The sequence below is a fragment of the Mandrillus leucophaeus genome, unplaced genomic scaffold (genome assembly GCF_000951045.1).
Source record: "Mandrillus leucophaeus isolate KB7577 unplaced genomic scaffold, Mleu.le_1.0 Scaffold35, whole genome shotgun sequence".
In the NCBI taxonomy this organism is placed as follows: Eukaryota; Metazoa; Chordata; class Mammalia; order Primates; family Cercopithecidae; genus Mandrillus; species Mandrillus leucophaeus.
The window spans coordinates 2,559,514-2,569,522 of record NW_012103698.1 but is presented as its reverse complement, the minus strand read 5'-3'; the positions used below and the strand labels follow the sequence as shown (position 1 = coordinate 2,569,522).

Below are 10,009 nucleotides of genomic sequence, written 5' to 3'. Positions count from 1 at the left end.
AAGAAGAAGAAGAAAAGAAAGATTGAAAACTTGCCAGGCGTCGGTATTGCCTGCTCCTTAAAATCTAAGTAAGGGCCAAGCGTGATGGCTTACCACCTGGCTGTAATCCAGCACTTTGGGAGGCCGAGGCAGTTGGATCACTTGAGGCCAGGAGTTCGAGACCAGCCTGGCCAACATGGTAAAACCCCATCTTTACTAAAAATACAAAAATTAGCCGGGTGTGATGGCACATGCCTGTAATTCCAGGTACTTGGGAGGTTGAGGCAGGAAAATCGCTTGAACCTGGGAGGTGAAGGTTGTAGTGAACCAAGATTGTGCCACTGCCCTGCACCCTGGGCAACACAGTGAGATCCTGTCTTTAAAATAAAAAAATAAATAAATCTGGCCAGTTGTGGTGGCCCATTCCTGTAATCCCAGCACTTTGGGAGGCTGAGATGGGCAGATCACCTGAGGTCAGGAGTTCGAGACCAGGCTGGCCAATATGGTGAAACCCCATCTCTACTCAAAATACAAAAATTAACTGGGTGTGGTGGGCGCATGCCTGTAATCCCAGCTGCTTGGGAGGCTGAGAGGCAGGAGAATCGCTTAAACCTGGGAGGTGGAGGTTGCAGTGAGCCAAGATCATGCCACTGCACTCTAGCCTGGGCAACAAAGCGAGACTCCATCTCAAATAAAATAAAATAAAATAAATAAATAAATAAATAAATATCTAGGTAAGATTTGCTCAACCCTTAAGATACCATTTCACAGCCTGTAGAAAGCCAGCAGACTAGCTTACTCATTTGGCAGGTATTTACTGAGTATCTATGATGTGCCAGACACTGTTCTCCAAGCTGGCAATTTTTTTTTTTTTGTAAGAGACAGGGTCTCATTCTGTCTGCAAGGCTGGAGTGTAATGGCGTCCTCACAGCTCACTGCAGCCTCAACCTCCTGGGCTCAGGCAGTTCTCCCACCTCAGCCGCCCAAGTAGCTGGAACTACAGGTGTGCACCACTATGCCTGGCTAATTTTTTTTTTCTTTTTACTTTTAGCAAAACAAAAAAGTGCACATTATGTGGTACAGTGGAGTAGTTTCTTCTAGGTATTCAAGGTAACTTGGTGCTTCTCCCATTACTTTTATTTTCATTTTTTTTGGAGACAGGGTCTCACCTTGTTGCCCAGGCTGGTCTCAAACTCTTGGGCTCCATCAGTCCTCCCGCCATGACCTCCCAAAGTACTGGGATTACAGGCATAAGCCACTGTACCTGGCCTGAAAGCTCTAGGTCATAAACCTGTTCTTTGATCTCTATCATGGTGTGGATTGAAATATAAGAAAGGTTGGGCGAGGAGACTCATGCCTGTAATCCCAGCATTTTGGGAGGCTGCGGTGAGAGGATTCCTTGAAGCCAGGAATCCCAAGACCAGCCTGGGCAACATAGTGAAACCCCGTCTCTACAAAAAAATAAATGAGAGAAGCACCAAGCTACCTTGAATACCTAGAATAAATTATCCAATTGTACCACATAATGTGCCACATAGTAAACAAGTAATGCATTTTATGTAAATTGTTTTGTCGGACCCACCCACCAGTGGCATTTCACTCTGGCTGTGCCTCCTGACAATTATCATCTTAGCCTGTGGCCATCCAATTAAATTGTCTTCCCCCTTCTCTCAACCCTCTCCTCTTCTACCCCCTCTAGCCTTAGAAATGAGTTGGCCTAACTCGGAACTCTTCTCTGGTAGAGAGTGATCCAGTTCTCTCCAGCCGTTGTTGCCAAACTCAGCTTAAGGCCAATCTTGATCTTTCCAGGACCCATCAGGGTGCTCATCTGAATATAAGTGGCTTCCAATCTTTTGTTACCTGGAACAGCCTCCACCTTCTTTTTTTGGTTTTTGTTTTTGAGACAGAGTCTCACTGTATTGCGCAGGCTAGATTGCAGCGGTGCCATCATGGCTTACTGTAGCCTCCCACCTCAGCCTCCTGAGTAGCTGGGACTACAGGCACGTGTCACTCTGCCTGGCTACCTTTTATATTTTTTTGTAGAGAGGAGGTCTCGCCATGTTCCCCATGACTAATCTCGAACTCCTGAGCTCAAACCATCCGCCTGCCTCAGTCTCCCAAAGTGCTGGGACTACAGGTGTGTGCCACTGTACCCGGCCTTCACCCTCTTTTTTTTTGAGACGGAGTCTCGCTCTGTCGCGCAGGCTGGAGTGCAGTGGCGCGATCTCGGCTCACTGCAAGCTCCGCCTCCTGGGTTCATGCCATTCTCCTGCCTCAGCCTCCTGAGTAGCTGGGACTACAGGTGCCTGCCACCACACCCGGCTAATGTTTTTGTATTTTTAGTAGAGATGGAGTTTCACTGTGTTAGCCAGGATGGTCTTGATCTCCTGACCTCGGGATCCACCTGCCATCGCCTCCCAAAGTGTTAGGATTACAGGCGTGAGCCACTGCGCCCGGCCTCGCCTTCACCTTCTTAAGAAGGCAGTTGTAGTTATTAGGAGAAAGATTTTCCCTTCAACAACGTTTTGTTTTTTTTTTTTTTTTTTTTACTTTCCTCTTCAAGGTGCTCCATGTCTGGGGCCTGAAGCCAAATTCTGCAGAGTGAGAGGCTACAGTGTACAGTCTGGGGCATTCTGCATTCCTTTGTAGTGATCAGCTCCAGTGGGACATAAAGCAGAATCTGTGGAAGGCTTTGGTTAGAATGCAGCTTCTTCAGAGTGCTTTTGGAGACGCACTCCAAAGTATGCTTTATAGAACAGTCATTCCTTGGTCTATCAATAGGTGTTGTGTTTAAAAAAAAAAAAAAAAAAAGCAAAAAGTTATTGACTAAAATTTGTGAAAAGCTTGGTCAACAAGCTTAAATAGGCTTCCTAATTACGAGATTTCACCACATCTTTAATATACTCGGGTGAATTGGGAACATTCAGGGGAGTAGTGTTGTAAACAGTGTTCGCCAGATTGATTTGCAATTTCCCTGTCTGCCTTTTTACATGGACCGTCTCTTCAGATTGATATTTCACAAAATATAGATATGTACTGTAACCTTATAAACCTTACTTTCTTCCGATGCCATTATTTTGGATGAGATATTTCTACCATTGCCATAGAAATTGTTTTTTCTAAAAAGGCAGCTTAGGCCGGGTGCAGTGGCTCTTGCCTGTAATCTTAGCACTTCAGGAGGCTGAGGCAGGAGCATTGCTTGAGCCCAGGAGTCTGAGACCAGCCTGGGCAACATAGGGAGACCGGGAGACCCTGTCTCTAATTTAAAAAAAAAAAAAAAAAAAGAAAAAGGCAGCTGGCAGTGATCCCCAGCCTTTTTGGGACCAGGGACCAGTTTTATGGAAAATAATTTTTCTCCTGGGGGTAGGTGGGATAGTTTCAGGATGAAACTGTTCTACCTTAAAGCAGCAGGCATTAGATTCTCATAAGGAGCACTCAATGTAGATCCCTCACATGCGCAGTTCACAATAGGGTTTGTGTTCCTATGAGAATCTGGTGCTACCACTGATCTGACAGGAGGCGGTGCTCAGGTGATAATGCTCACTTGCACTCTGTTCACTCCTGCTGTGTAACCCGGTTCCTAACTGGCCACAGACTGGTACTGGTCTGCAACCCAGAGGTTGGGGACGCCAGGGGGGCCTAAAGTGGTCTTTTGCAGGTCAGGTTAAGGTAAGAGCCTGGTTGGTATCTGAACACAAAGATGGTTTATCTTCTTTAAATACTCTCTGTTCTGATGTAATCTATGGAGTTACAAGGCAGAATAATGATTACCCTTTGGGGAGGGGAGCAGGTAAAGACAAAAGGAGCATAAGGGAAGCTTCCAGGTATTGGTAATAATCAGTTTCTTCATCTGGAGGCTGGATAGAGTCTTCCCTTGGTGAAAATTTATGCCGAATGCTTTTGATTTGTGTACTTTTCTGTTTGTTATACTTCAATAAAGTTTGCTTTAAAAATATCCTCTGGGCCGGGCATGGTGGCTCATGTCTGTAATCCTAGCACTTTGGGAGACTGAAGTGGGTGGATCACAAGATCAAGAGATCGAGACCATCCTGGCCAACATGATGAAACCCGTCTCTACTAAAATTACAAAAATTACCTGGGCGTGGTGGTGCATGCCTATAGTTCCAGCTACTCTGGAGGCTGAGGCAGGAGAATTGCTTGAACCTGGGAGGCAGAGGTTGCAGTGAGCCGAGATTGTGCCACTGCACTCCAGCCTCATGACAGAGCGAGACTCCATCTGAGAAAAAAAAAAAAGTCTTAAATACCTCCTCTTGATATTCTGAAATTTCATCTGTATATATCTTATTGTGAAATATTCTTTATTATTCATTGTTCAGCATTAGGTGAACCTTCTTATACTAAAAATGAGTCCTTTAGCTGGGAAGTTTGCTTCTGTTCCTTTTTTTTTTTTTTTTTTGGTAAGAAGCCTCACCTGGATTTTGTTCCTATTTTAAAATTTATTTATTCTCCTCCTCTTTATTATTTATTTATTTATTTTTGAGACGGAGTTTCGCTCTTATGGCCCAGGCTGGAGTGCAGTGGCGCGATCTCAGCTCACTGCAACCTCCGCCTCTCGGGTTCATTCGATTCTCCTGCCTCAGCTTCCCTAGTAGCTGGGATTATAGGCATGCGCCACCACGCCTGGCTAATTTTGTATATTTAATAGAGACAGGGTTTCTCCATATTGGTCAGACTGGTCTCAAACTCCTAACCTCAGGCGATCTGCCTGCCTTGGCCTCCCAAAGTGCTGGGATTACAGGCGTGAACCACTGCACCTGGCCATCTTATCCATTTAATTTAAAAATACGGATTAAATGCTTTAGCTAATGGAAATTTTTGTCATTTCAGTGTTAATAAATACGTTGTACCATATGATTAACCTCTCATACTACTTAAATATGGAAAGCTGTGTTTTCTTTTTTTTTTTTTTGAGACAGAGTCTCACTCTGTTTCCCAGGCTGGAGTGCAGTGGTGCTGTCTTGGCTGACTGCAACCTCTGTCTCCCTGGTTCAAGCAATTCTCTGCCTCGGCCTCCCGCGTAGCTGGGATTACAGGCACCCGCCACCACGCCCATCTGATTTTTGTATTTTTAGTAGAGACGGGGTTACATCATTTTGGCCAGGCTGGTCTTGAACTTCTGACCTCATGATCCACCCGCCTCCACCTCCCAAAGTGCTGGAATTACAGGCGTGAGCCACCATGCCCAGCCTAGAAAGCTGTGTTTTCTAATTGAATGTGTTTTCCAGTGGGTATGTCCTATTAACAGATTTTTATCTCCTCATTATGTACAAGTCAACTAAAGCAACAACCTGTGGGTGCTTGAGATAGAAGTTACCTGTGAGGCTGAATCTCTGTAAGAGAAGGCACTTGTGCAGTGAAGGCGAGCAGTGTAGAGGGATGGCATGTCTGGTTACTAACAGTCTCAAAACTCTGGTTTTTCTGAGCATCCCTATGCCCTTGAATGTCTGGAAAACCACTTCCCATTGGAAATTTGTTGGCCACAAAGAATGCCATTGTACATGGCTCTGTTCTCAGAATTGACTACTACCAGTGATACTGTCTTTTTCTCAAAAAATCTTCAAAGAAGGTTTTCCTAGGTATACCATGAGGCAGAACATAATGTTGGTATGTTTTTCAGTGAATCCACACAAATCTATTTTCAGATGGATCTTATGCTTGTGGTGTTTAGGTCACTTTGGAGTATTTATTTTTTTCTATTAGGTTTATGTTGATGGGCAAATTTGAGAAGCTAAGTTTTAGAGAAACTGCCCAGATCTCCATTCTACTATAAAGCAACCAGTAATAATAACTTGTTTGTATATTGTTTATTTAACAGTTGACAAATTATTTTTTATACTCTTTCTGTTTTGTTTTGTTTTTTTCTGTTTTGAAACAGGGTCTCACTCTGTCACCCAGGCTAGAAGGCAGTGATGTTATCATCGCTCCTTGCAACCTTGACCTTCTAGGCTCAAACAGTCCTCCCGCTTCAGCTTCCCAAGTAGCTGGGACTACAGGCACGTTCCACCATGCCCGGCTAATTTTTTGTTTTTTTAAATTTTTTAGAGATGTGGTCTTGCTCTGTTGCCCAGGCTGGTCTGGAACTGCTAGCCTTAAGCAGTTCTTCCGCCTTGGCCTCCAAAAGTGCTGGGATTATAGGCTGAGCTGCCATGTGCAGCCCTCTTTCTTTTTAACTTTAATACTTTTAGCAATATTCTCCTTGATCTGAGTGACTGGAACTACATTATGTATACAATCTAAATTCTAAGACTAGAGTTAGATAGTATTAAAGGACAGGTCCTTATTGACATCGGAGGGCCAAGTGTACACTTCCTTATTGAGACTGAAGTTCAGGCTAGGTTGTGCATCACCACTTGATACTAGACTTGGTTTTTAAACTGCCTCTTCTCAGCTAAAGTTTCTTAAGCTTGTTAGACATTAAACTGAGGTATGTGGCCATGCAATTCAAATCAGCCTTAGTCTTACTTTAAAAGGGAGTAGTTATTGTTTCTTGACCTCTGTCAGACAAGAGGAGCTACATTTTGATGATAGTGTAGACTTTGTATTACAGAACAAATTATGTAATAAAAGCTTTGTACATGTTTGTTGAATTAAATAATCAGGACCTCGGTAATTTTCTCTTTCATCATCTTAAGCAATCCAGTTATCTTATGAACAATTTCTTCTGGTTTATTCATTGATATAAAATTATTACCCTAAATGGTCAAGAAAAGACTAGAATCCAGGATGATTGTTCCAGAGCTTTGTGTTCAGTCCACCAGGTCAGTTTCTACCTGTGTCACCAAATGTGGTGGAGATGAGCTTGCTGAATTAATTAAGCACCATGTAAACGTTAAACCACAAGAAGAGAAGAGTGTGAAGTCTCCGGGGTACAGCAGGAGTATTTTATTATCTTCCGTCTTTGCCAGCTTATATTACAAAGAGGGTGGAGATATACATTTTATCTCTCCGCAAGTAAACTTCTTGAAGGCAGGAGTAAAATCTATTCAAGTTTATAATCTTTTTTTTTTTTTTTTTTTTTTTTTTTTTGAGACGGAGTCTCGCTCTGTCGCCCAGGCTGGAGTGCTGTGGCCGGATCTCAGCTCACTGCAAGCTCCGCCTCCCGGGTTCACGCCATTCTCCTGCCTCAGCCTCCCGAGTAGCTGGGACTACAGGCGCCCGCCACCTCGCCCAGCTAGTTTTTTGTATTTTTTTAGTAGAGACGGGGTTTCACCGTGTTAGCCAGGATGGTCTCGATCTCCTGACCTCGTGATCCGCCCGTCTCGGCCTCCCAAAGTGCTGGGATTACAGGCTTGAGCCACCACGCCCGGCCATAATCTTTTTTTTTTTTAACTTTTTATCTGGAAATAATTTTAAACTTGAAGAAAAGTTACAAGAACAATACAAGATAACTTATACTCTGATACCCAGATTCACCAGTTGTCACATACTTCACTGTTTATTTCCTATAAAAAGGACATTCTCAGATCGAACTCAAGAAAGTTACATTTTGAAACAGTACCGTTATGTAATATTCCGTATTTTATATAGTCCGTGCTTCATTTTCACGTATTACCCGGTAATGTCCTTTATAGCAGGTGTTTTCCTAGTCCAGGATCATGTGTTGGGTTTTGTTGTATGTCTCTTTATCCCCCCTTGATCTGGAACAATCCTCTGCTTTTCTTTGTCCTCCATGACATTGATATTTTTGAAGACTATAGCACAGGTAAGTTGTAGACAGCTTTGTATTCTTGGCCCAGGAAACAACCAAAGAAAGTTTTTAAAAAGTACTTATTGAAAAACTTGGGGGCTGGGCGCAGTGGTTCACACCTATAATCCCAGGACTTTGGGAGGCTGAGGCGGGTGGATCACCTGAGGTCAGGAGTTCAAGACCAGCCTTGCCAAGATGGTGAAACCCCACCTCTACTAAAAATACAAAAATTACCCAGGTGTGGTGGCGCCCGCCTGTAATGCCAGCTACTTGGGAGACTGAAGCAGTAGAATTGCTTGAACCCAGGAGGCGGAGGTTGCAGTGAGTGGAGAGATCACGCCACTGCACTCCAGCCTGGGCAACAAGAGCAAAACTCCGTCTCAAAAAAAAAAAAAGAAAAATCTTGGGGAGAGTAACTTTCATTGAAAAGGTTCAGTATTAGGGCTGGGCACTGTGGCTCACGCCTGTAATCCCACCCAGCACTTTGGGAGGCCGAGGCCGGCAGATCACCTGAGGTCAGGAGTTCAAGACCAGCCTGGCCAACATGGTGAAACTGCGTCTCTACTAAATGTACAAAAAACTAGCCAGGTGTGATCGCAGGTGCCTGTAATCCCAGCTACTTGGGAGACTGAGGCAGGAAAATTGCTTGAACCTGGGAAGTGGAGGTGGCAACGAGTCAAGACCGTGCTGTTGCATTCCAGCTTGGGTGACTGAGCAAGACTCTGTCTCAAAAAAAAGTTCAATATAGGAAAGAAATGTGGTTTTTAGAAAAATAACACTTTGACTCAGACTTAGATTTAAATCACAGTTCTGCTACTTAGGAGTAATGTGGCTTTGGGTAAGTTACTTTATCTTCCTGACTCTCAATTTCCTCAGCTCTAAAAGGGTATACATAAAACATGGGCATGAAGAAATGAGATAATGTATGTAAACAGTTAGAGCAGCACATGATGTGTATGCAATGAATGGTAGCTGATAATATTTGCTTTGGTATAACCTCACCTGAGTCATGTGAGGATGACTGCTCATGTCATGTTTGAGGGTTAAATACTTCTGTAGTCCTAGTCCACAGAAAATGGAAATGGAGAAAAAGCCAGAGTCAGAACAAGGAATCAATTGGTTGTCACATTCTTTCCTTGCATGTAAATAGCACCTAAGAATTCCTTGCATTTTGTAAGTGCCTAAAAATCTTAACAAGGATATGGAGACCCCTCTAAGTGTTTGTCCCCATATTCAAGTTCTGCAGTATTTGATACTTTCCATTTGCTGTTCACTTTCCAAACTTAATAACTAGGTACGAAATGCTAATGTTCAAGGAATCATTTACTAAGGGACAGATTAGTATTTGTCCATCAGTTGGCTTATTGACGTAACCTGTGTGCTGAATTCACTGGAATGTGGCATAGTCAAATCTGGCTGCTTCCACTACTGAGTTGTTGCAAGAAACACTTGGCAGCTATTAAAGTGCTATTCTTTGCAGTTATTTGGTATAATTTGCCACAGAAGTAAATTCCAGGAGGTAATATTCTTGCTAGGTTACACTCCTGACTTAGGGAGTTCATGCTAAGGGCAATGATCTCTATCTAACTCAAGGTGATTCTCTTGGCAGCCGGGAAGATTTCCAGAGGATTCCAGAACTTGCCATCAACCCACTGGGGGACCGGATCATCAATGCCTTCTTTCCAGAGGGGTGAGTCAGTACAGTTGTTGGACTTCCTTCCTGAGGCTATCACAACCTAAATTATTTGCTAATCTGGAATAGTGATATTGATTGTGCCATCTCAGACTGTGATACCCCCGATTATATTGGGCATTTCTAATTTTGTCATTTCTAGAATATCTCTTCTATTCTACCCTCCTGTGTGTTTTAAACTTCAAATTGATACATGAGCCTGTCTTCAAAATTCTGTCTTTATGCTTATCATTGATGTAAAACTAGACTTTTAAAAAATGTTTATTTGGAAGTAATTTCAAATTTACAAGAAAGTTGCAAAAGTTAAAAGTAATTCAAAGAATACTTGTATATCTATTGCCCTGATGCATCTATTGTTATATTGTTAACATTTTGCCTCATTTGTGTGCTCTCTCTCTTAGTAGCAACCCATTAAAATAGAATGCAAGCCACACACGTAATTTTACATTTTCTAGTAACCACATTTAAAAAGTAAAAATAGGCCGGGCGTGGTGGCTCAAGCCTGTAATCCCAGCACTTTGGGAGGCCCAGACGGGCGGATCACGAGGTCAGGAGATCGAGACCATCCTGGCTAACATGGTGAAACCCCGTCTCTATCCGGCCACTGCACTCCAGCCTGGGCGACAGAG

The 10,009-nt window shown here is 43.3% G+C and overlaps 1 protein-coding gene across 1 annotated transcript in view; it reads left to right on the top strand.

Moving 5' to 3' along the window:
* The window catches only part of CHP1 (calcineurin-like EF-hand protein 1), a 50,946-nt gene that overhangs the window by 15,855 nt on the left and 25,082 nt on the right, over positions 1-10,009 (top strand). The window contains exon 3 of the mRNA XM_011989308.1: positions 9,297-9,377. Within this exon, the coding sequence (XP_011844698.1) occupies positions 9,297-9,377 (81 nt within the window). The remainder of the gene's footprint in view (positions 1-9,296; positions 9,378-10,009) is intronic.